Source organism: Pholcus phalangioides, unplaced genomic scaffold (genome assembly GCF_987345545.1).
Source record: "Pholcus phalangioides strain wild (caught in Gottingen) unplaced genomic scaffold, Ppha-v1.0 ptg000001l_1, whole genome shotgun sequence".
In the NCBI taxonomy this organism is placed as follows: Eukaryota; Metazoa; Arthropoda; class Arachnida; order Araneae; family Pholcidae; genus Pholcus; species Pholcus phalangioides.
The window spans coordinates 23,713,920-23,740,895 of record NW_028301594.1 but is presented as its reverse complement, the minus strand read 5'-3'; the positions used below and the strand labels follow the sequence as shown (position 1 = coordinate 23,740,895).

Sequence of the window (26,976 nt, the reverse complement as noted above, 5' to 3'; positions counted from 1 at the left end):
GCGGCCGCATCTGTCGTCCACCCCTGAGAGCAACTCTGGTAAATCTATTGCACACTACATATGGGTGAAATAGGGCCGTGGTTGTTTACAGTGCATTTATGGTGTAAATGAAACAATATGGGGCACCAGTGCCCTGTCTGCTTCTATCACGCAATTGAGTGGAGTTTTTAATTAGCTAAAGTAGTTTTTATTCACGGTTAAATATACTGTTTACCTTGATTTTAATATTTTCTATAACCAGATGAAATCGTACTTAGTTGAACAGTTTTAAGCTTGAATTATTTTTCTTACTGATGCGATTTAAATTTTTGAACTCGTAACTATTCAGAAGCTCTCAAAAAATTACACCAACAAGGAATCAACTCTGTCTGGGTAAAAAAGTATAGTACTTATATAGCCGTATTTTGGCGGATTATATGCACTAAAAAAAGTCTAGTGAAATGACTGAAAAAGTTGTTTTCTAAAATATCAAAAAAATTTATATAATGGGTTGTTTTTTTTGACCATGTATATGCAATAATTATACACGGACCAAAATAATTAAAAGGCTCACGAAATATCGTGGAGGAGGCAGCATTTTTCTGATATGAATTCAAAGGACGGAGACCTTTTCAGGATTAACGACAAAGAAAATTTAAACGTGAAGAAAAGATTCTTTTAATGGAGAATTTATTTTTTTCGATGTTGCTGGTTTTTATTCGTAAATTAATCCATAACGACCTATTTTACTTGTATACTTATTAGTGTGTTAGTAGTTTCAGTCGATTTTTATGTTACAGTGAAACCTCGGTACAACGACACTCAATACAACTATGAATCCTTTTAGAACGATAGCTTTTTTTATCTTGTTTGAAATTGCCTATAGTCTAACTCTTTAGAATGTTAAACTTACAACGGTATCTTTCTCTACGATATATAAATCCATAACTACATTTTTTGATAGGATTTTGTAACTTTTACAACGATATTTTTTATACTTCGTTCAAAAATCACTAACAATAGTTTTTTTAATTCCTCATTAGAACCCGGATTATATGCACTAAAAAAAGTGCGGAATATGCTCTGAAAATATGCATTTGCAATAAAAGCACACAGATATGCTTTTAAAATGGATACTTTTTATATCTTAGTGCATATGCAAAAAAACTTATAAACATTTTTTATTTAAGCATTTTTAATTTCTAGTTTGTTGTAGCTGCTGAATAATTAAATATCAGTAACAAGAGATTTTTGACGCTATTTCTAAAAAAATTGAACGCTTTTGACGAATCTCTAGAAAATAAATACTTGGTACTTAGAAAATACGAACATCTCTATTAATTCTCTAAATTCCACCAGCGGCAGAAAAACCGATGTTATAAAAGTACAGTAAAACCCTCACCCCTCAGATGCGATCACCCTTCTTTCATGGTCGAATAATATTTTCCCCTTGTACTGTATAATAGAAGTATGCATTTCAAACCCCCCCCCCCCCCCCCCGATCAACGGTCATCCATCTTTTACGAACGCGTCGTTTTTTGTCGCGTCGGTGACCGCAAAAAAGAGGTTTTACGGTATTATTAGTAATATTTATTTGAAATTTTTTTTTATAATTTTTAATAATAAGTGATTACGCTTAAATTAAACCTTCAAAAATATGCACTTATTCTGAAAATTATCTGATTTTATGCGTTACTGCTAAAAAAGGCCAAAACATGCAAATACATATGGATTTGCGTATAATCCGAGCTCTACCAACACCTTCTAGAGCAGAAGAAGGTGTTAGCTCTACTCATCAGGTTTTGCTCTATCGAAGGTGTTTAATAACATCGTTGTTTTTCGTCTCCAGTTCTATCTACCTTACTAAAGTGATTATTATTAAGGTGTCGTGAAGTGACTTTCTGTTGGATTTTTTGCGAAATGAGGTAACATACAGGTCAGTTCAGAGAAAAAATAAATAAAACTTTAATTCGTACATTTTTTCAAAACCTTGTTGAATAAAATTTAGCATCTGCTCGCGTACAAATTCATTTTCAGCGACGTCTGCTCTCGCTCGCTTCTTCAGGAGATCCCGTGCCCTCTTCCATTTCATATTCATTCCCGTAGTCTATTGTTGAAGTGTCATAATCTGGCGCACTCGAATACTCTATCATGCTCGAATAATCCTCAGTACCATCGATTGAATCCTCAGTTTGCTCGTCTTCTTGACCGAATGTGACATCTAACGACGCCAGCATGCATGCCATCAGGAGCAGAGTCACCTGTAATATCGATATACAATGTATGTTAGTACACGAAATCAAATAAACAGCACACAACTTCCCAACATTTTTACAGCTCAAGGAAAAAATAGCAGCAGAGGCAAAAACGTGAAAATATCAGTCTTGTTCCAGATTTTATCACAATTGCGTATGGCAGAGCTTGACAAATTGGAAACTAGGTTCGTATAGTCCTTGAAAAAAAAAATTTATTTTCTAGAATTTCTTCCATCAATTTTTGTCTCCCCCATCCATGTTCCGCTGGGCCGAAAATGCGTAGAGCAGGGGGTGGCGAACACGCTTTTCAAAATTTGAAGAAATTTTGCTCCATTTTTCAATCAAAGAAATTCTCTCCAACTTTTAAACAATCCTTTCCTTATGATTGATGGTCTTGTATATACGCCGCTGAACCTACATTTAGTGATATAGGTACTCTTTAAGTGATGACTTTTTGCTCAATGAGTTTGTTTGGTTTTTCATCTTTGGGCATAGTTACTGGACGTCCCATGTGTACAAAATTCCGGATCATAGGGGACATGAATTGCATAATACAATCACATTGTTTTCCCATGGTATCTTTGGGGAAGGGGGCTAAGCAGTGCCACCTTAACCTTAACACATGGGCCCACCCGGGGGGGGGGCTCAATAAAAATGAGAACAGATTGAAATTTTCAAGAATTTTTCCAGGTAGGACTTCAGAAAAATCACTTGACCCGGGGGCTCATGATGCTTTTAAGACGGCCATGGGGCTAAGCCCCCTTCCGGTGATTATAGGGGGTGAGGGAACAAGTACCCTGAGCCTTCAGGTTCCAGTGTCTTTGCCTAACATGGTGTAGGTCAGCGGTTCTCCACCTTTTTTGACCCACGGAGCCCTTTCCGGTGTGTAATTTCTATGGCGGAGCCCGGGACGCCTATTTTTTATTTATTGATCAAAGTTTCGGACTTACTTTTATTACTCAAAAATATTAATAATTTTATTTTTTCAAATTTACTGGGCTTTTTTATTTTCCCCGAGCCCCTGGGAGTTCACGCAGAGCACCGGTTGAGAACCGCTGGTGTAGGTAATAGGTAAGATGAACTTCTCTACCGATATGCCGTACATGCAGTATTGCGATAATCGAATTTATGACTCAAAAATAAAAACAACTTAGAATTCAAAAGAGTGACGAACTGAACGCTTTTACGAAAATAAGAGGTCAGCCGAACAATATTTTGCAGAAAAGGGGAGAATGCTCATGTCCCGTAAAAACGGGACGCATGATCTGTGTATAAAAAATTCGTAAAGCGGTACGCGCATGGAAAACAATCTTCATTGTGGCATGGCTTAGAAAAAGGTTGGCCACCACGGTGTAGAGCAACAAGGATGAATTGCGACAAATGTTCAAAACAGACCGTGGTCACGCATACTTCATGTATTTCTGTGCCAGTGAAACGGGATTTACGTTTTTTTCCTGCAAAATAACACTATAATCTCGGCTTGAGAGGGGGGCGGGTTAGAACCCGAACACCCCCCCCCCCCTTTTGCTTACGCCAATGTCTCTAATAAATTAGGATTTTAAACTCGAAACTAAAAATGAATAAATGCTGAATATTAATTAAGAAAATCAAATTAATTTCTTCATTTTTTTTAATCATTAATTTTCATCAACCGCGATATAAATGTCCTTGAATTTAAAAAATTTGCCTGGAAAAGTGTTTGAATAGCCCTTGAAATTTTTTAAATTAAAAGGGTTAGAACCATGGGGGAAATATCTAAGCGAAAATTCGAATGTTTTTCGAAGCCCAGTGCATTTTGTTTCCCAGAGCTTGTAATCACTCATAATAGAGAAAATTGCAGGTGCAATTAGGTCAGAAAACCTAAGCCGCTCCCCGTCAATGAGAATTCCCATATCGGTGACCAGAGCCGCAACTAGAAGCTTGGTCAGCAGGGGCAAGCAAGCATTTTGGCGCCCCCTTGTAATGTTGAAAGAGAGGTAAAAGTGTGAAATTTGCGCCCCTTCTGGTCCAGCGCCCGGGGCAGCAGACCCAGCTGCTCCCCTTAGTTACATTGGTGTCAGTGACCTTAGTTACATTCGAGATAGTGACATGATTCTACTCATAAAAGTTGTTCATTCGCCATGTTCATTTCCATGCTGCAAATCGGTTTAAAACCCTCAATCATTTATTTTGAGAACGAGAACTAAAGTATAACAGATAGTTTTGTTTTTGAAATTGATCACCAGGAGCGGCTAGGGTGCACAGCTTCTTATACATATACCGCCCCTAATGGTGACTCTGGCAGGAGGCTGACAGGGCTTCAGTGAAGGGGACTTCGAGATAAACCTGATTTTTTTTCAGAAGAAAGCCGCACACGATTGTTTACCGTGCATACGTCCCGCTTTTCAAGTAGAAATTTTATCCTCCTGTTTTTTGTTGTTCCAGAGTTATTCTAACATTATGCCAAATAATTTAATCCTTGAAACAGCACTTATTTTTGTGATCCATCATCTCTTAACCTGTAAAAATGACTTATAACGATGTTATTTTTATTAAGAATTTTTTTCAAAGGTGTTTCTGGGTCCTCCAGAGACCGGACAAGTGAGAAGCCGAATTTTTTTTCCTTTGCTTTCATTTTACTGTTGTGGAACAAATTCTGGGCGAGGGAATCAAAATGCACACTTGCCCCATGTGATAGAGTACAGGAGTGGGCCTTGTCCATGCGACCCATTGCGGCACAGGGGTACTAAATTTAAGATGCGTAAAGTTCCATTGGCCGGAAAAAAAATCAAAGAAAATGTTTCCTGTCTGCTCTGGAGGGGCGCAAAATCCGAGATGAAAGGACGAAAAAAAGTTTTTTGTTAGAAATTTGGATATATGTTGTGAGGGAGGGGCGTATAGCCCCAAGGGTAGGGTGGACAGAGCTCCAGCGTAGGGGCCCAGGACTAAATCTTTATCATTTTTCTTTTTTTCACGGTATAAATTAATTGTAGATGGGGCCCCCCATGAAAAATCTTGCTTGGTCCCCGTGAAAGATTCCAGCCTAGGGGCCCCGACGCAGGATGTAGGAGCTATGGGGGAATAGGCAGGAGGGCAAAAAATAAGTCCCGCACGGGTACAGATTTTGTCTTGAGCCGGCCCGGTAGCTTATATTCTTGTTTCTGGTATTAGAGTCAAAGGCCCTGTCTATTTTTTCAACGTTTCACTTGTCGAGGTATGACTCTAAACGTGATGAGAATTTTTACTGAACTAAAGTCTACACTGCCGCCCGGGAACGCCACCCCTTGCACGCTCGCTTAAGCCGCCCCTGTTGATCACCTTAATCATAAAGAAATAAAAACTTCATGTAAAGTATTTGATTGCCTCTGGTTGTATTTTTCACCGAATAATGTCTTGAAAACGTCAACTTTTGATGTATAGCTGCACCTTGGTTATAACAACACCCTCTACAGATAAGATCTTATTTTTGTCTTAGATATTATTATCTTTTCTCTCTAGAGATAAGATCTTATCTATAGGGGCTGTGGTTATAACGACATAATTTCATAGAATTTTCGATGTTGTTATAACCGATTTTAATAGTATTACTGCCCAGGAAAGCCGATATGAAGAAACAATTGTGTGGCTTTTTCTGCGCTCTAATCGAAGATTCAGAAATACCCACTAATACCTATAATTTTTGTACGGAAGATAGATGCAGATAAATACTGCTTAAACGCTGAGACCCAGTTGTTAACTATTTTATAAAAAAAGCAAAACTATTGGTTATAATTCTTTAAATAAAATGGTTGTTGGTTGTAAATCGATGTGCAGCATGAAAATGAACAGTATGTGGTATGAAAACGAAATTTTTTTATTTTTATGCTTCATACCGGTGAAAATTTTATGCGCCAATGTACCATTTGACCATTTTTGTCTCACCACGGTCATTTTCTGCACACGAGGGCTAATTAGACCGGGACCTAAAATTTATTGCCGATTCCGAACGGCAGGCATGTTTGTTATACTCATCGAGAGGTTGGTGCGCTAACCCTTCGATGGGGACTTCCTGCGGTAGCAATTTTTTCTGCGGTCATGTCGGCCGCTGTGGTGGTCGAGTGGTCATAGTGACGGACTCGCATTGCGAGGATCCGGGTTCGAACCGCCACAGTGGTGGTTGGCTGAAGTTGGGTTTCTGTGGTTTCTAAATTCAAGGCGTGAATGCTGAATTAACTGAATTAAAATTTTTTTTTTTGCCGGTGCCACGACACAATTTTTTATGGCCGGTCTTAATCGCGGGCCACGAAGTACGTGACCTATTTTGGCTCGTGTGCATGAATGTGTGTAAGATGTAGTGAGTCAATTTCGGGATTTTTAAGTTCAAGTTCCAGCCATTACGAATTTTCCCTCAGGTAAAATGCCGCCGAGTCCAACCAGCATCTAGAAGAGAAAAAGAAAAAATGCCCCGTCCAACAGCGGGTGCCATTGGCCAAGGGCTCGCCTGCGCAGGATTGGCTGTTGACCTGTGGAAGAAATAAAAAGTCCAGTGGTGGAAAGGAAAAAGAGAAGAGATAGAGAATTTTTTTCTTTTTTCAAAATTTTTGAATTTTTTTGGGTTTTTGAAATTTTTTGCCTAGAAGAAAAAATAAAATAAATAAAAATAACATTTAGAAGGGGGACGCTACAAAAGAGAAGAGAAAAAAGAGAAAAGAGGGGGGTCCGGCCGGAGACGAGTTTCCAGGAATTAAGCGTCGGAGTCCTTCAACGCTTTTTTTTGACGGTGCCTTTCTTGAGCCCGTCGGCGCGATTCAGCCAGCTTTTCTCTGGTGCCGGGAGTTGACAGGATGGCCGTGACGTATTCCTGAGTAGTAAATAACGTCATTCGGACCTCGTTGATTGCATCATTTCTGGAGTGGCCGTCGACCTCGACCAGTTTGACCATGACGTCTTGGAAGGCCAATTTGAGTTTGTCCATAGGGTCTATGTCTGATTCGTCCAGACTGGTGTCCGGCGAATATGAAGTTGACACCTCGGCAGTTGACGGGATTTCGGCTTCAGGATTAGGCTTGAGAGTTGACACCGCTGCTTCCTGGATACCCTTCGTGGGTTTTGCGCGTTTGGTCTTCTCTGCCTGCTTGAAGTTCTTACTGTAGGGAGAGAACCTGCAATTTTTGTAGTTCGCTGTATGGAACAGGGAACAGTTTACGCACTGGGGTTTGTCGACCCCGCGTACGTTTGTACAGTCTCTTGTAGCGTGTTGACCGATGCATTTCACGCACCTTTCGGGCGCTTTGCATCCAGAAGAATGATGGCCCCACCGCTGGCATCGGAAACACATGACGTGTTTTGCTGCTCCTCGTGGCCGAAATTTCTCGACCTTGACCCGGAGTTTGTCAAGGGTGCTGACCAACAGGAATGCGGACGAGTCAGGAACCTTCGGGAAGTCTACCCTCCATATGGGCAGCCTGGCTCCATCCTTCCTTCTGCGAATCTGCTGGATCTTGCTCGGGACGAAACCTATATCCTGTAAAGATAGCTTGATGTCCTCGTCCGAGGACGAGGGGTCTAGACCCTTTATAGCATAGCTATCGGGTTTGTCAGAGTCCAGGGAAAAGGAGTGGAACTCTATCCCTTTTTCCCGTAAGTGTTTGGTGATGGCTCGGTGGTCATCAGTAGAGGAGGGGAAGACCAAGACCTTCCCGTTCTGGATTTTGGCATCGAATGCCCGAAGGCATATTTTGTCCAGCTCAGCTGCGAGTGATCTCCACTTCCCATTTGCTGAGACATAGATGGGAGGGATTTTTCTCTGCTTTCGTGTTGAGGACGTTGCGATTGGCCCGCTCTGTCTGGGAGGCGGGGTTACCATAGTCTCCTCAAGAGGAGGCGTGTTGATTGGTTCAGTGGATGCAGTGGGAGGAGCTTGTGCGTCTTCAGAAGAAACCGCCGCATCCTCTGGCATCGTTACGTTTCCCGGAGACGGGAAGGGGACCGGAGAAAAAATTGGTGAACCGGCATCCTCTGTAGGGTTTTCCGGAACCTTCTTCTTGCTCTGCTTGGCTCGTTTCCGGACGATCTCGCAGTGTGTCGCGTCCGCTATGACAGTCATCAAGTAGAAGTTATCTATTAACTCCGTCCTGGCGTTGATTTTCTCTGCCTCTGACGTGAGTTTCTTGGTCCTCTCGAATAGCTCGTAAGTCGACCTAAAAAGAGAAAAAGTCTTGCAGGATCGTTTTGTGGCGGTTTGGTCATGGATTTCCGCCACTTGGTCCTTACTCAGCCCAAACATGAGCTGAGCAATTGCCTCGACTAGCTCAGTTACTCTTTCATTTGGCTTCTTATCCTCGACATATTTCCTGGAAATTTCTCCCAGATGTCTCCAATGCTCCTCCTTTTCCGGGACCAATCTTGCATGTAAGAGACAGCATTGCAGAACACCGCTCTTCATTATCCCGGTCGGGGAAGGCTCCTTGGCACGTACGGGATCGTGTACCTGAAAAATATAATAGGAAAGCACGGAGCAAAATTTGCGACCGCACTCCACTAGATGTACGCTTAAGGCGTGAATGCGAGCCGATCTCCCCGTTAAAAAGTCTCGCCACAGAGAGCAACAGGCCTACAACGTAACAAATATTCAATCATTACACTTCACTCACAATTTGAAGTACAGATGGCAGCACTGAAATATCAAGCACAACACTAGCTACACACTGAGACTGTTAGGTGCACTCACTTTGTTCCAGACTCTGCCACGAAGCTGGGCTGGAAGAGATCTCGGCAACGGGATAAGTCCGGTGGCAGAGCCCCTGGCGTTCATTCATTCATTGCGGTCATGTCGTTATTTCTGTTGTACCCCTGTGTCAGGAAAGTTTTCTGACAAGGACGAACCGGGTATCAAACTCGCGACACCTCTAAACATCCTTTCGTACTTTAGGCGAGTGTCTTATCTCGACCTGGGCTACCGCGCTCCCGCCAAGATATCAGTCACTATGCATTTAAGTTTGCTGCAGGAACTGATTTTGGTGCTTCAAAAAATGACAAAAAATATTTCATTTTTGGATGGGAAACACAAAATTCGACAATCAGCAAGCGTCAATCTGTCCTTTCGAAATCCAAAATTGGCACGATCACGTGTATCTGCTTTATGCATGTGTCCTGTTTCGGGACCGACGGAGATTTTTTGGTTAACGAGATTTGATTTTTGAGAGGTAATTCAATCCAAGGACTTTAACCGTGACCTACGTGAGTGTCAAGTAAGAAGGGCTGAAAATTTAGAGAACCTCTACTAAGAACTTAGAGGGCTGAAAATTTTCATTCGTCCCGTTTTTACGGGACTCCAGCTCGTACGCAGAAGGCGGAATGGTGCGTTGCATCGCATATTCATGAACGGGGCGGAGGGGGGGGGGGTCAGAGTCATAGCTCCCAGGTTCCGGTTTCTATGCTACTGCTGATAAAATGATACACGAAAGTATGAAGCAGATTATGTGTACTTACCAGAAACTTTTTCATTTTTCTTTCAACAACGAAGACAGTAAATGTAATAAACTTTGCATCGAAAATCCTTGTTTTTATACGTAGGCATTACTACGTCACGATTTTGACGCGCGCTTTTCTGTCGTGAAGTATTTGAAATACCATGAGGATTTTTCTCTGGAAGCAAACTTCCTGGATACATGGGATATTCTTTTGCAATGTTTCCTGTACATATTGTGATTTCCCGTAAGGAAATCCGTAACGGAAGTTAAACCAAATCAACAAAACCTATTCATTGATGAACCTATTCCAGATGAATCTATTGACGCCTGTAACACAGGTATAACATTAAATGTCGATTAAACATGTGTTTTCCACTGCCAATACCACCTCACGATATTTACTATTGATCTAAATCATATTTTGCATTCATGATTCCCGCATAAATATGCAATTTTCCTCTACGTTTCCTCATATTATCCCGGTGTGAATTCCCATGTGCGTGCAGCAGGTGAGAACAGAAGCGTATTCAACGTCGGGGGGGGGGGGTAGGGGTTAGTAGACTATAGCCCTCCGAGGCAAATTTGGGTGATCATTATTCAATTAGTAGAATGGTGGCGAAATGCGTATTTCGGTAAAACCATAAATCCTTATAGGCTTCCATAAATCCTCTACTTAGGAATCGAGACTACATACTACATGTGTGAGTGACCAGAAGAGTGGCCTACAGAGTGAGGAATCATGTTGGTGAAGGACCAAACGAGTTTGCAGGCGTGTTAGGGACTAAGAGACCAGGTCAGTGAGTAACCAAAAGAGTTTGTAAACATGTGAAGTGATCAAAAGAGCGATCTGGAGCAGTGTTTCTCAACCACCGGGCCTAGGCCCAATACATGGCCCTCGCATTAGTCAAACCGGGCCGGAGTGATCGTCAATAAGTGGCACGAAGAGTAACCAACGGAGTTTGCAAGCATGTTAATGATCAAAAGAATGACCATGTGAGTGACCTAGAGAGTTTGCGAACGTGTGATATAGACAATTTGCAAGCGTGTGAGTGGTCTAGAGAGTTTGCAAGCATGTTAGTGATCGAAAGAGTGATCTACAGAGCAAGGGACCATGTCGGTGAATAACCAGATGAATTACCTAGAGAGACCATAATATGAAAACAAAATTTATTCATAGCGAAGATCTACAGGATACGAATTTCATAACCGTGGTTCGAATCGCAGTTTGTGAGGTTTAGCCTGGTAGGCTATACCGAGGACACCGTCCGTCTCGAGTTGCTTATGAGGGTCGCCCGGTAGAATCGTGAACTTCTTGACGATCGCGCTGAAGTACAGAAGGATCTCCATCAGCGCCATCGTTTCACCGGGACAATTCCGTTTACCTGGAGTGAAAGTTAATTGCATTTTGATTAGTATGTTTACTTCTTAAAATAGCAGAAAAACTTCTGAAAAATAGTAGTTTAGCTACCTGTCGAAAATGGAGCGTAACTCTCTGGTTTGAGATTCACTGATCCGTCCGACTTCAAGAATCTCTCTGGAATGAACTTTTCCGGTTCTTTCCAGTATCTGTCGTCGTTGTGAAGGCCCCAGATGTTGCACATGAGGGATGTTCCTCTGGGAATGTCGTAACCACAAATCTGGGTATCTTCTTGAACACTATGAGATACGTAGAGGAAAAATGTTATTTTTTCATGCCAACGACACATCAAACACTTACTGGATATTAATGCAGAGATAAAAGTTGTTTGTCTCTACCGCAAATCGTATCTTGGTCTTTTGCGGTCCGGGATATCGCACAATAGAATATACACCAGAAATGCAACACTTCTAACTTTATCAAAAATATTGTAGGGTGTATTTGACGAAGTTGTGTGTGTGTGTGTGTGAGGGAAGAGTGGAAATGCCTCCACCATCACGCTACTATGCGTGTTATAAAGTAAGCGCAGTTGTGGTGTCTCTGGTCTGGTGTATTGGATAACGCGCTTGCCCACACTGGTATAATACTATTTTACCGTATATGCACCTCATAAAACTTTCCCTGTGGAATTTTTAACGAATCGGTACATGCTGGAATGTATGTTCTGAGTATATGTGTGGCGAGTGTTTGTGTTGCCAGAGTTGTGCTTTATTTATTTATGCAATAGTGTTGGCTTAAGTACCTATACAAGAGGATGCGGTTGATTTACGCGTAGATATTTTTGTAGCATTGAACAGGAAATCAGTGATCGTGGTAGAATCAACAATAGCGGAGGGGAGTTTGCTCTTTTCAACTGATGGTAAGAGGAAAGAAGCTGTATTCAAAACAGTCAAGATGTTGTTTTCTGTTCTGCTGGCGCTGCCACCAAGGACAACACGGAACAACAGCAACTCTCACAACTCAAATGAACTCTCAAAACCAACATTTTGGCATGTACCAATTCATTAGAAATTCCGCAGAGAAATGTGTACGCATGCGCAGGGACGTAGCCAGAAATTTCGTTCGGGGGGGGACCACTTTCATTTTTGGGGGGGGGGACCAAAGTGACAGAACAATGGATTTGGCCATCTTTTTCAATTTTTTCGGTCATTTTCTCACATTTCGGGGGGGACCAGACCCCCAAGTCCCCCCCCCTCGCTACGCCCTTGCGCATGCGCATATGCGGTTAAGTAACAGTGGGGCTTAGGACCGTGTTAAGAGTATCATGACACCCGGACAAAGTGATTTTTCTGAGGCCCTACGTGGTATATTCTCGAAAATTTCAACCGGATCCCATTTTTGTGAGACCTCTTCTTCTCTCTCATCAACCGTCCGTCGTAGAAGTATGATTTCAATTTGGAAAATACTCAACCGGCGTTTAAAAATTACCCTGTAACAGTTTTGAGAGTGGAAATACGGTGTGTGATAACAAAATAAGAAATCTAAATTTTTATACGGTGCCCCTGTGCTCTAACTCACAATTAGGGAGTTGTTGCCCTTGTCTCTTCTGATGCCAAAAAAAAAATTCCATGTTTCTAAGTCCAATATTCACAGAGATATTCGAATTAGAAAACGGAGGGGAAATTTGGAAAAGAACAGCGTTAAATGCGAAAAACCCGTTTTACCCGCATTTAACGCTGTTTTTTACGAAATTCCCTCCCCTTTTCGAATCCGAATATCTCTGTGAATATTGGAGGGCGCGGTAGTCCAGGTAGGTAAGATACTCACCGGATGTTTAGAGGTGTCGCGAGCTCGATACCCGTTTCGTGCTTGTCAGAAAACTTTCATGACAGAGGTACAACAGAAACGGCGACACACACACGCACGCACACACTTGACCGCAAAAAAAATTACTCTTACTTAAACTCTTACCACCTGTACAGGGTAATTTTTGAACGCCTGTTGAGTATTTTTTAAATTGGAATCATATGTACCTCTACGACGGACGGTTGATGAGATAAAGGGCGTGCTAGCACTTACAGGACACCCTACATAGGCGTACGCAGAATTTTCTCGAGTGGGGGGAGGATTCAGATTTTTTTTCCTCTAAAATAACACTATAATCTTGGCTCTTAACACTATAATCGTTGGGGGGTTTAGAACCCCAACCCCCCCCCCCCTTTTCGTACGCCAATGACACCCTGTATGTTTATATGATAATGTAATCTCATACCTCCTGGAAACACCGAGAGGGAGGACAGTTCTCCATCGCTGACCTTCCATGATAGTGGCATACGTGTAAGGTAACTTGAGTCGGTCCTCCCACAGAGCTATCTCCCTTTCGCCGAGGTAATTCGACAGCTCTTCGTGAACTTTCTGCTGAGCTCCTGGGTGGACGGCCATTGCCAGCAACAGCCAATCCAACGATGTCCTCGTCGTCTCGCTACCTCCGAGGAACAACGACTTCAGGTTGCCTCTGAGATTCTCAACTGAAATAAACTAAAAGCGTGTCAAAACAAGTTAGAAGTGACGTTAGGAGTTTCTAAATGATATGAAGACGAGTCTCAAAATTCAATTATATACTATGTGATATACCATTGTAGCTCGTGCCTGTCTGAGATCGTTCTTGTATCCTCATCTCTCGCAGGTATTCGTCAATGAAGTTATCACATTCTCGATCCGAGTCCATTGAATCGTGAGTTTCGATCTCTTTCCTGTAAGCAACATTGAAAAACTTGTCACCATCAGCATCAAAAGCATGGGACAGTAGAAGGCGTATTCACGGGGGGGAGGGGGGTTACTTAGAGGGCTACAACGAGAGCTATAAAAAGCGCCTATTTCAGAGGGGCAGCATATTTGATGAATGAGCGATCAAGGAAATTATAGTATAATGAGAGAAAGGTGGCAAATTTGTATAGCCCACAGGTAGTAAAATCATAACCCCCGTCTAGAGAGAGCGGGGATTAAGTGAGTGACTGACCAAACAAGCGACCTAGAACGTTTGCATGCATGTTAATGACCAAAAGATGTGCAAGTACGTGGTTGATCAAAATAGTGTGCAAGCATGTGAGTGACCAAAGCAGTGTTTAACGACACCCTGACCTTGGCGTACGCAAAGGGGAGTTTGGAGTTCTAACCCCCCCCCCCCTCAAGTACATTCCAGGGGCGGCCCGAGCTAAAATACCGCCCGGGTGCGAAGCCTCATATGCCGCCCTTAATGGCGACCCTAGTAAGAGACTGACAGGGCTTCAGTGAAGGGGGACCTCGAGATAAGCCTGAAACCTGATTTTTCCTCCAGAAGAAAGCCGCACATCATATTGTTTACTGAGCAAAATGTGCGTCACCATACGTCCCGCTTTCGAAGTAGACTTTTTTCTGGTTCTATTTTTCATTCCAGAATTAACTTGCCATTCTTAATAATGGCAGATAACGTAATCCTTAAAACAGCACTTATTTTTGTGAGTCATCATCCCTTATCTTGTAAAGATGATATCTAACGAGGTTATTTTTATTAAGAAATGTTTTTTCAAAGATGCTTCTGGTGCTCCAGGGACCGGCCGAGTGAGGGGCCGAATTTTTCCTTTGCTTTCATTTGACTATTCTGAAACAAATTCTGGGTGAGCCCCCACAAGGGCGGGACTGACAGAGCTCTAGCCCAGGGGCCCGAGACAATTCTCAAAATTTTTTAGCTTATTCACGGGGGGACTTTCTATAGTTAATTTATATATAAATTAACGAAGATTAATTTAATTTTAATTATTAATTTAATTAATTAAATTTATCTTTTCTATTTCTTATATATACCGCATATGCAAATAACTTCTACATATTTTTTATTCAGGCATTTTTTAATTGCTAGTTTGTTGCAGCTGCTCAATAACAAAAATACCAGTAACAAAAGAATTTCGACACTATTTATAAAAAAAAATGTAACACATATCTCTAAAAATAGACTTACAATAAAACGGTTAATATTCGTAAAATACTTTATAAATATGTATTTATCGACTATATTCACTAAATTTCACCTGCGGGAAAAAAACCGATATTTTGAAAATATTATGAACAATATTTATTTGAAAGATTATATAAATAAGAGTGAGCTTAAATAAACCGTCTAAAGTACGCATTTATATGCATTAATGCTCAAAAACGCCAAAATATGCAAATGCATGTAATCCGGGATCTAATGATTACTATGAAGGAAGACGATCTAATAATTATATTATACATTCTACTGATATTAACTTGCCTTCAATAAAAAATAACTGTTAAAATTTTGAAGCAAATACAGTATTAACTCAATATTATTACTTATAAAATATTCTTCAGTATCATATTAATCAAAAACCGATCACTAATTTCAATCAAAGAGTAATAACAATTTTCAATTTTATTTGATAGGTGGAGAAGGGGGTTTCAGTTCGCTGACATATTTCTCACATCTATGTAAAGGGCGTTCATAATTGAAAGTCCCTATTTTAAAGTAGCTTACAGGCGAAACCAGTCATCAGAAAAGTGTGAAATTTTGTGGAGGACTTAATGAAGTGATGAAAATTTGTTTCACAGAGGGAAAAATTAGTTGCACATGTCGCCATGAGATGGCGTTTTACTTTGAATACCTGCATGTAAATTTATGTGATGTCACGCTGCAGCTGTTATAAAAGAACATTCGCGGAGATCTCGTTCATGTGTTTACTGCTCGCAATAACGATAAGTTTGCGAGATCACGCTTTTTTTGGTCAAATTGTTTTACCAAAACAGAAATTCCGCAGTAACTGCTGTACGGAAAAGGTCCAATTAAAAACCTTCGGAGAATGATAACGAAATTTTAAACCACAGGGTCGTTGGCTGTTCGTCCTAGAAGGGGTTTATGAAGTCGCAGTACAGGAGGTTTCGGGTGAGAGAGCTCAGAGCTTCAAATTGTCGTGGTAGCACTAGTGTCAGGCGTGTAGCACAGGCGTTGGATAGGCCACGTTCAACTGTCACATAAGATCATGCGGAATATCCTCCGATATTATCCGAACAAACTTTCACTTGTGCAGTGGTTTCTCCCACATGATTATGACGCTCGACTCCGGTTCTCACAGCAGTTTCCAGCTCACGTTGAGGTCGATTCAGAATGGCCTTGGAATATCCTCTGGACAGGCAAAGCGCATTTTACCTTGGATGGTTCAGTCAATACTTACAACTGCCGAGTTTGGGAACCAGAAAATCCGCACGCCATCTTAGAGGTTCCGTTGCAGTCACCAAAAGGGACGGTATGGTGTGGATTTACTGCATCATTTATTCTCGGTCCCTACTTCTACGAGGAGTTACGTTCTACAGGTCCAGTGACATGTTCGATCACCGGGAAGCGACATGCATTGCTGTTGCAGAACGAAATTGTTCCGGCTTTGCAAGCACGTCTCTGCCTTGCAGACACAATCTTTATGCAAGAGACGGAGCTCCTCCACACATTGTAGTGTGTGTTAAGAATTTTACAGAAGAACGTGTCATCAGCCGGCACTTCCCTAATCTATGGTCTCCCCGATACCCGGACTTAATCCGAGCGACTTTTTGGCTTTGGGGGCATTTGAAACGTCTGGTAAGTCGTAATTAGTAAGTCTACATCAAATTTGTCATATACACCAAATGGGACCCGACTTGAACGATAGGCTACTTTAAAAGTTCGTCAGAACAGAGCAAATGCCCGAAATCGGCTGAAAAACTGTCGGGCAACAATAGTTTTTGGGCCTCAACAATCACTTTCGGAACGTTTACTTTGGTTACCGTAGTTCTCTAGCAATGCGTTCCAGACATGCATATGCTTTTATAATGGTTTATAATTTCTTTAATGCTGCCAGTATTATACATGATAGTTCATACCTTCGTAATGGTTTGTCACTTTTTCAATCCTCTCAGTAATTGAAGAAAACCAGGGCAGCTCCGGGTGTTATAGCTAGTGTAATATATAACACTGGACTGTATATACTTATTTTCAATATTTTCTAGTGGGCTTATTTTTACTGATAACATTTATATGGGATTGTATGATAAAATTTATAAATTATATAAAATATATATTTAGGAGGGGTATTTATTAATTATCAGACATTGAGTGTTGTTCCACCTATTTTGTTTGTTTCTGATCTGAAGAAGGAAGATATTGCCCGAGTCTTTAATAAATTACTCCAGATCTTTACGCATGGGCACTGCCAGTCGTTGAACGTAGGGCATTCTCAGGTGCACAGGGAAACTCCATAATGATAGGATCAGGTTCTGTGATTAATAGCAGGAGCCGCTTGGGAAAATGCCTAATTTTTCCACTGTGGAATCGGAGCAACTGACAAGGACCACATAACTTTAGGGCCCCCCCCCTCCGATTAGGGCTTTGACCGGGCCCCTCTCCCCCCCCCCCCCGTACGCAGGCGGATTTATAGTTGTGAGCAATAGAAATTTTGCCATCCTTCACCCATTCTAGTATAGTTTTTTAGACCCCTCGTTCCTCTAAATTAGCCACCTTGGACTGTAGCTTGCTTGAAAATGTAGTGATTGATATTATGACACATAGAATCAGAAGATCAGGAAATTTTCATGCTTAGATTTTTTTTTTCTCTCGCCGGTTCGCAAATTATTTTTCTCATTCTTGCTCGAAAATATTTACTTAATTTCAGCGGTCTGTAATAAGAAAAGGTTGAAGAACACAACTGTAGTTCAAAGGCCATGTTATTCCAATAAAATAGGTAATTTTGGTCACTGCCCTCTGAAATTTTTTTCAAGATGTGGTCAAGTTTTTACCAGTAAATTTGTGCTATGTCTCGGTTTCTCAGTCGCATGATCTGGCCACCTTCCTAAGCCTGCGCCTGCTCAAATCAGGTCATGTACTGTAAATCGGTTAAGATTCTATTAGCAAGGTAGAGGTGCCGACTTGAAGAATTGAGAGGCCTGAAAATCGCCATTCGTCCTGTATATACGGGACTAAAGCAGGAGGGGGAATGATGTGTTGCATTGTATATTCATGAATTATTGAGAGGAGGCTCACATAGCCTCCTCACAAAATTTGAGAATAGGGGAACTCAAATAACCTCAGCCCACAGGTGCCTCCCTATGTGCCTATGAAGCAAGGTGAATTGTAACTTGGTTACTTTTTTTTTGGACGCCACAAGTGTGGAAAACTGCAATCGGTGGTTAGACGAGAATTTCAGATTTCACAACTGGTGACCATATTCGATTAAAAAGTAAGTCCGGTGATAATATTTTCATGTGAAATATTGATTCGGACAATTATTTGAAGTCACATCCCGACATAGCCAGTGCCGTCTTAACGCATGGGCCCACCCGGGCACGGTCCGGGAGCCTCAAAAGAAGAGGGGCCTCACAAAAGTAAGATCTGTTTGAAATTTTCTAGAATTTACCAGGTAAATTTACTCAGAAAAACCACTTGGCCCGGGGGCCCATAATGATCTTAAGACGGCCCTGGACATAGCATGTGAATATATTTGAGGTTTGGCCCCCAGCCCTGCTACGCTCTCTCAGAATTAAAGGTGAATTTAATTAATGTCCTTACCGCCTCACCTGAAAAACTCGTCAAAAGCTATCATGTCTTCGTAATCCTTGTGTAAGTTTCCGATCCTTAGCTTTAGTAAGAGGTTGAACACATGTGGGAAATTGATCGCCAGAGGTATCCTCGCGAAATATCTCGCCACCACGTCGACGCAGTGATTGAGGAATTTGTCGGTGTCGCTGCCCTTTTCGACAAACTTCCCGAACAGCAACGAGACGACATTGGTCGAGACACTAGAAGTCATCGGATCGCATATGTCGACGGCTTTGCCATCGAATCCGCGTAAAACTTTAAGGAACTGGTTCACTTCTTCCTAAAAAAGACGAAATTGAGTTATATCAATTTGGAATGGCAGTACATACAGTAGAAGGGTGTATATAGGTAACAGCGCGCACGTCATTTTACTGGCGAACCGTTGATCCGAGAGGCATACTTCCAATTCAAAAAAGTATCTAAAAAACAGCATTAAATGCGATAAAACCGTTTCACTCGCATTTAATGTTGTTGTTTTTTCCTAACTTTCTTCCGTTTTTTTGTGAATTCGAATATCTCAGTGAATATTGCACTTGGAAACCTGGACTTTTTTTTTGGCGTAAGGAGATACAGCGCAACAACCTCCTAATTGGGTTTTTTGGGCATATAGGAACAATATAAAAAGGTAATTTTTTTTAAATTTTAATAACTATACAACCCCTTGAAACTTAAATGACATATCTGAGTATTACGCAATATTTGGGCACTTTTTCTAATTTGAAGTATGCCTCTAGGACCAACGGTTCGCAAGTAAAATGCCAGTAAAATGCTTCATGTTACCCATGCATACCATACACATAGATGCGAATAATTACTTGAAAATTCTCATCAATAGATACGTTACCACTATAGCCGCTTCCCACGGTCCTTTTCCTAGTCCTAGATTCCTCATCGCTCTAACGCTGTACCTTCTCTGCTCGATCCATTCCTTGCCGTTGCTGGATATGAAACCTGCCATATATGAATGGTAAATGGACATTTCCGAATTCAGTTATTCTTTCAAATTCAAACTCACATGCGTACTTTGCAGAAAGATACCTTTATTCCCATAAATTTTATTTTGTGTGTGGGAAATTCATCGCCAACAATTCACCGCCAAGACAAATCACCGTCAGGAAAATTCACCGGCATTACGACTACTTAATCGTACATGTACCTCGTACACATTCCTCTACGGGATTTCTAACGAATCGGTACATGGAGGAATGTGTGTATGTGTATGTGTGGGGCCAACGTATTAGCATATAGATAACGTATTCATGCTGTCCGAGTAGCGCTTGATTCGTGTTCTTGTTAGTTCTGCCCTCTGTCGCCCACGCATTCCAGCAAATACTCGAATTTTTACGTTTTGGAAGTATCGTGTTGAAGGTCTACCTGTTCTCTGTGGAGAGACGTTTTCTGAATGAAAGATCGACTCACATTCACGCTTTAAAGTTGGAAAACCACAGAAAACCAACTTCAGCGACCACTGCTCCAATGTGCCGTCAACCGGGTTCGAACCTAAATCCTCGCGATGATAGTCCAGCCCTACCTACACGACCGCACAGCGGCCACCGCCACGCAATTCATCGATGAAGGGACATGGTGAGTGAGTGGATAATCGATTCAGGGAGTTGGTGAATGAGATGGTGAGTAGATGGTTGAAAGAGTTAGTGAGTGAACAAATGACCGAATGAATGAGCAGGTGAGTGAATTACTTGATCATTCGTACGGTCAATGACTCGCTCAATCGCTCAGATTGACCCATTCACCGGTCAACTCACTCACTCTCACACACATACGGTCATTTATACGGTCAATCTTATGTACTGTTACTGATTCATAGGTCACTCGCCCCATCACTTGGTCACTCATACGATCACTCGCTAGCTTAATTGCTCGATCATCCACTGGTGACGAGCTGTTGTCGATGAATTTTCCCGGCGGTGATTTTGCCGTCGGTTATTTTTCCGATCGGTGAATTGTTGGTGGTGAATTTTCCCGTAACACACTTATTTCATTCAATCCCGACGACAGAGATTTTTGCATGGCTCAGTGAGCCTAGTCAGCCTGCTGAACATCATACACCCCCCCCCCCCCCATCCTTCCTTGGCAAAGCGATTTTCGGTTGACACCTGGCTGGAATCACCAGCTTGCTTACCGTCGAAAATCACTGAGCCACATTTCATAATCATAGCGGCCCTCCCATATGCAGCCTTACAACCATCGTCTCGAAAAACATGAAATCGGCATAAAAGGAAAGAGGGGACATTTTTTAACTGATACGAAGCGAATGATCCTCACCAATGCCTCCGGGCAGGAACTTGAAAAGCTTTCCAGGTCGGTCGAGAGTCGAAGTCTTGCCATAAGCATCGTTCGCTGCAATGGCGTCTGCCAATATCACCATTTGTGAACGTCCGATTTTCATACTTCATTTCGAAACAAAAAACGCAACAATAAGTAAAACAACAATGACAACACAGTAGCATTAGGAAATAATTATACAGTACGGGGGGGGGGGATGGACTGTGGTTGCCTAATTGCCCTTGCCGCATTTCATTGACGAACCTTTGGTCATAGAGCAGAGGAGGTCTCCGACCTTTTTCCCAGTCGCGAGCACTGCCTGTACCCATCATCAAAATTAGAGCACCCTTACGGCAAGTTTAACGTACGAATGCATGAAATGACGATGATTTCAATCCTTGAAAATGCGCGATTCCTCCAAGATGTTTAATTGAAACGCGGCTACGAAATTGGACATGAGCATCGAGCACTGTGAACACTTCAGGGAGCACCGTGGTGCTCTGCTCTAGAGCAACGGGTTGAAGATACCTGTGGTAGAAGCATTCTTCCTGGGAGGAAAAGTATCTAAATAAAACGTGTAGAACTCAGATACGTACGTTACTGATGTTGCAAGGGGTTGTATAGTTATAAAAATACGAAAAATAAATTTTTATACCAGACACCCGGTGTTCCTGCTTCTATATTTTGAAATGAAGATGATAGTTTTTTTGGGCAATTTTTTTTGTCGCAGCTCTTCGTAAGGCACCTGTCATGGCTCCCTTCAAACTAGTACTCGCAAATACGCATTTAGATGCGTGATTCAAGCATCAAAATTCAGTTTTACTCCCCTAAATTTCCTTGAGGAGAGAAAATACTCCTTCAAATTTCAGGTAATTTATTTTTTGCTAGAATTATTTCTCACTGATAAAAAAAAATACCCTCTTTTTACAACAATACTCCTTAAAATTTCGGACAAGAGTGAAATTACCCTTCAAGATTATATTTTCGGACAACACTGTCTCAAACGTTAGGAGAGAGGGGGGTGTCATGTAACTACGTAAGAGAAATACTGGTCTAGAACCAGGTTTCTCACTCCTCCTAATTCATTTTTCTGTCTTGGCTTGGTGGTTTGACAAAAATTCTGGCCGGTTCCTTCACACACATGCGAGCATATTCTACAAATTCGTAAGATTATTTTTCACATGACACACCTAAGACTTCAAACTATGGGTTTTACAATCAAAATAAAATGCTTTATTGATGCCTCATTCCAGTCCAAGTCTCACCCTGCGAAAAAACAAACTGATTTGACTGGGTCTTGGGTGAAACATGCATTTTAGCCCTTCCTCCAAGGGCGTAGCGAGGGGGTGGGTCTGATCCGCCCCGCCCCCCCCCCTGAAATTTGAAAAAATGACCGAAAAAAGGGGAAAAAGATGACCAAATCTACTGTTCTATCACTTTGGTTCCCTCCCCCCCCCCTCCGAACGAAATTTCTGGCTACGCCCCTGCCTTCCTCAATGATACTGAGGCAAAAGATGTTCGGTTATATAGTCAGAACAGAACGAACCGAACATGATCTATCTCTGTCGTCTAAGCGATATTAGCCAATAACCACACTAGAGATAGTTGATATCTCTAGTGTGGTGTTGGACTAGTCTTATTGACTGCCCCCTTTGCAATCAGTGCTTTAAAAGGCACCCCGCCCCCTCCCCCACGTAGACCTTGCGGTAAATTTACAATTATAAAGAATTAGATGTATAAGGCCCACGATCGTATCGGGCCTCAGGTCTGGAATCCTGTCAGCCTTTCAGTTTTTTTTTTTTTTTTTGGTAGTATGTGTATACAGATATTTGTAGAGCAGAGAGGCATTCAATTTTTTTCTTTCTTTATATCAATTAACTCACCTGAAAACGCTGCCATATTTCTTACGAAGTTCGGCCAAGACCCGGAAAGGTTCCTTAGACATGAACGGCACATATCCGATGATCGGAAGCCCGTAGGGCCCAGGCGGGAAATTTTTCGGACTTTGTTTGAACAAAATCCTCAAAATAAACACCAGGACTAAAGTAAGTAGAAAAACATCAATAAACCCGAACGAATGAGTAATCGTCATTCTCGCGAGTTTGTTGTTCATATTACGTACTGTATTATCTCGGCCATTCGAGAGTGGGGGCCCCGTTGCAAACATAAACTGTGGACCCTTTCCTTTGTATGTAATTCGAGATTACGATGCTCATAGATAAAATTATAAAACCGAGGGACATTATCTTGAAAATTTGGTCCTTCCCTTTCTCTTTTTCCATACGCGTATCACGTGCTTTATTTACGATCTGATAATGACACAGAATGACAGAAAATTATTTGGTAATGATTCAGTATTTTAGTATGCAGCTTCACTTTGACGTAATTTTTCAGAATTTAAAAAAAAAACCAGATTAAGTATGCTCAGGATCGGACTTGTTCGGAGGCTAAGGCTGAGCTGGGGGGAAATATATTTCGTTCCGTATAAAGGGAAATAATCACGTATTTCGTTATAACTTCAGCTTGAAATTCTATGAATTAATAGATGTCATATGAAAAATTGGTGAAGTAGGCCTACGCAGGGTATCAACCAAAGCGTATCAATAATACGCTTTGGTCTTTAATACGCTTTAATAGCGTCTTTAATACGCTTTGGTATCAACTAAGGTACCTTCATATGTAAAGGAGCTCTGGTATCAACAAGTTCTAGTAATCAGGCACAGGGTTGCCTGGTTCCTCTGACATGGTTCCAAAATTATTAAAGGCTTTCATCATAAATTTTCTATATTAATTAAGAAATTATTGCTTTCATTACTTCCAAATTTTTAAAAATTCTGAAATTATTCTTCCATTATTTCCAAATTTTGGTTATTTCTGAAATTATTTCTTTGATTTCTTTAAAAAAAATTTTATTAATTCTGAAATGATTTGTTTCATGAAAAAAAAAAAAAAACCACGAATTTTCTTTATTCTGAAAATTATTTTTTCGCCAAACATGAATTTTCTCTAATTTTGTGTCGAACGTGTACAAGCAGCAGACACTCTTATGGGCCGACCATATCAGACCAGAGTGTGCCGGATTATCGAAATTACCGGATTACCACCACTTCTTAACATTTCATTCACCTCGTACACATTCAACTACGGAATTTCTAACGAATTGGTACATGCCGGAATGTGTGTGCGCACGTGTTGTGAACCGAACGTGAAGTTTGTTTCCGTGTAATACTTGTTATGTGTACTGCTGCCACCTGCCATCAATTTCCCTAACCATGAATGAAGTATAATGATTGCACCGTTGCAGTCCTGTTGCTCTCTGTGGTGAGACTTTACTGGCGCCGGATTACCGGAAGTCAATTAAAAAAAGGCCTATTTAAATAATATAAACGTCTGCACACAGACATACAGTGACATGTGTTTCTCTTCTATGTTCGAAGAGAACAAGCCTAAAATTGCGGATTATCGAGAGTCTACTGTGTACATATGGGTATTTTTTAGTATTTCTGTAAGAATGTATCTCTTTTTTTTTTTTTTAATGCGACTTCCCTTTCTAAAAATTAAAAAATGGGCTCAAAGTGGTCCCAAGCAGAGGCGCAAACATGAAGAAAATATTGGAGGGGCTGAGAAAGTTGCTGGTCGTCCCGCATGTACGGGACTCGAGTGCGTACGCAGGAAAGGGAAAGTGCATTGCATATATTTTCAGAAATTATTGGCGTGGGGGGGGGGGGGGCACAGTCCCGTTAAAAAATTTATTGGGTGGGCTCAAATGGTCTCAGCCCCTAGGTCCCGGCGTCTATGGTCCCAAGGGGTTGAAGACCCTCCAAGTCTCACCGACATGCCTTTTCTGTTCAATTCAGTGTTTTATAAATAGAATAAACGCATATTTTTGTAAAGGCGGAAAGGATCCCCCACAAATGTTAGGAACAAGGAACACTCAAATTCATTGTAAAGGCCTTACAAGACTCTAGTGTGGGGCCGGGGGGGGGGGGGAAAGAATAAACCTAATATTTTCGACTTTACGTTTTCAATATACAACAAAATAACAATAAAAACGAGTGATGAAATGGAAAAACTAGGTCAGTTGTCCCACTAAATATTCCCATGATCCCCCCCCATCCCCTCCTGGGGGAGGGGGCAACAAGGACAGAGCCGAAGTCAAACAGCGGGCCCACCACACATATACGTTTTTACCGCCAGTCACACAATTTGTAATTACATTATTTAAATTTTTATTCTATTTAGACCGATGTTTTTGGTGAAGGTATTTCACAGCATTTCTGTAAATTCCAAGAGCCGATGTCGATTATCCTCCCCCCATGGGTATGGACATAGTGCACGCTGGTTTCCGATTTTGCGAGTCGACGCCGTTACGGATTGGTTGAAAAACTTGAAATTCAGGTTTTTAACCAATCACCAACGGTCCCGACTTTAGGGATCGGAAACCAGCGTGCATTACTTTCGTACCCCTATGAAGGCGCGTATACATTGGCGTACGCAAAGAGGGGGGGGGGCTGGTTTGGGGTTCTACCGAAGCTTCCTATATAGATACTACTCTAGGAGGCTTTGGTTCTACCCCCCTCCTTCATATAAGATTATAGTGTTATTTTGCAGGAAAAAATGTAACACCCCTCCCAGAAGAAAAGGAAATCTAAATTCCCCCCCCCCCCCCCTCGAGAAAATTGTGCATCGACCTGTACCTGAAGGTTCATATTCTCCCCCCCCCCCCCTCCGCCTGAGCAGTTCTATTCCGTTTTTGGATATACGACTTTTCTTTCCTTTGTGTTCGTTGAAAAAGCCGACTCCCGATGGGTCCAGTTAGATCTGCTCAAAAAGGATTAGCTCGTCGTTCACAACACCCCGTACAAATTACTGAACTGCACATTTCGAATGAATTACATTACATGATCCGTTCGCTAACGTATACGCGCCTTAAGGGTACGAACATATTGCAGGCAGATTTCCCTATTCCGACAGTCTGCGCACTGCGGATTGGTTAAAAAAAACCTGAAATTCATGTTTATCCAGACTTTTTTTAACCAATCCGTAACGGCGCAGACTTGCAGAATCGCTAACTAGTGACCTTAATGTTTGTACTCTTAAATGTTAAAATTTAAGCTCAGTGGGTCCCCGAGAAAAATTCTTGAATTTTAACATTTAAGGGTATGTGAGGGTTAGTTATGGTTACGATGGCCTCGACGATGTTTTGTCAAAAAATAGTGTTTAAAAAATATTGATACTTTATTTATCGTTAATGATCTCAACTCATGTTTTTTACCAAATGTTTTTTTAAATATAAAACGTAATGCACGTAAACATGTGGCGTATTTTTTTTTTACTACCGACATGAATAATGTTGCTTCATCTCGAGTTTGAAACAAATATTAAAATGTAAGCGTATATTCGCTACAAGCACTGGATGGGAATGAATACACACACGAGATTTTGCGTGGAAAACTCTATTAACAATTTGTTTGTGAATGTGATAGCGAACATTTCAACTGCAGGAAAAGATGATCACGTGATGTGATGGCGTGATCATGATGGCGATGTGAAATTCATGGCTTTAAAAAAACATTTCTTTTTTCTCTAGCTATATTTTCCTCCAGAAGAGCCATCTCCATAGGCGGAGATAGACTTGGAAGTCTGGGGGGGGGGGCGCAATGATGATGATGTCAACTCATATATGCATATATACATTAGATCAGTCGATTCCACATTTGACGCTGGGGGGGGGGGGGGCATTGCCCCCCCGTATCTCGCCCATGGCCATCTCTAACCTGGTTTTTACGAATTCAGCAGTTCTAACCAAAAAGTACCAACAGTAGAACAAATATATTTTTTTCGCCATTTTAACTTCAAAATATGGAAGACGGATGGCAGCACCAGTATAACACGAAATAAGTATAACTCCGATGTCATAAATACGTTGGGGGGGGGGCACATGCATGGTTAAATAGTACCAACGAAAGCATCCTAGAGTGCTCAATGTGCGTAGGTGCCAGATTTCATATTCGCTTGGTAGTGATCGTCAACCCATTCAAGTTGAAACATTAT

The 26,976-nt window shown here is 41.5% G+C and overlaps 1 protein-coding gene and 1 long non-coding RNA gene across 2 annotated transcripts; both read right to left on the bottom strand.

Annotated features, from left to right (window-relative positions):
- Positions 1-1,920: 1,920 nt before the first annotated feature.
- Positions 1,921-9,764, bottom strand: LOC149090138 (uncharacterized). The gene is made up of 2 exons (XR_016193172.1): positions 9,684-9,764; positions 1,921-2,240 (listed from the first exon to the last, which is right to left on the bottom strand). It is a non-coding gene; the product is annotated as an uncharacterized LOC149090138 (long non-coding RNA).
- Positions 9,765-10,813: 1,049 nt separating this feature from the next.
- On the bottom strand, positions 10,814-23,085 carry LOC149090137 (cytochrome P450 2J5-like). The gene is made up of 8 exons (XM_089232406.1): positions 22,806-23,085; positions 20,923-21,047; positions 19,484-19,590; positions 18,618-18,919; positions 13,656-13,774; positions 13,294-13,549; positions 11,133-11,320; positions 10,814-11,046 (listed from the first exon to the last, which is right to left on the bottom strand). Exons 1-8 carry the CDS (start codon positions 23,033-23,035, stop codon positions 10,865-10,867), a joined length of 1,509 nt encoding a protein of 502 aa, XP_089088532.1. The 5' UTR covers positions 23,036-23,085; the 3' UTR covers positions 10,814-10,864.
- Positions 23,086-26,976: the final 3,891 nt, after the last annotated feature.

Bases quoted from the DNA above. Each gene is read 5' to 3' on its own strand.
- LOC149090137 (XM_089232406.1), bottom strand. From the start codon at position 23,035: ATGAACAACAAACTCGCGAGAATGACGATTACTCATTCGTTCGGGTTT. The intron at 19,591-20,922 runs GTGAGGATCATT...CATATATGGCAG, and splicing joins GTTCCTGCCCGGAGGCATTG to GTTTCATATCCAGCAACGGC. The intron at 13,775-18,617 runs GTGAGGCGGTAA...TGTTGCTTACAG, and splicing joins GCTTTTGACGAGTTTTTCAG to GAAAGAGATCGAAACTCACG.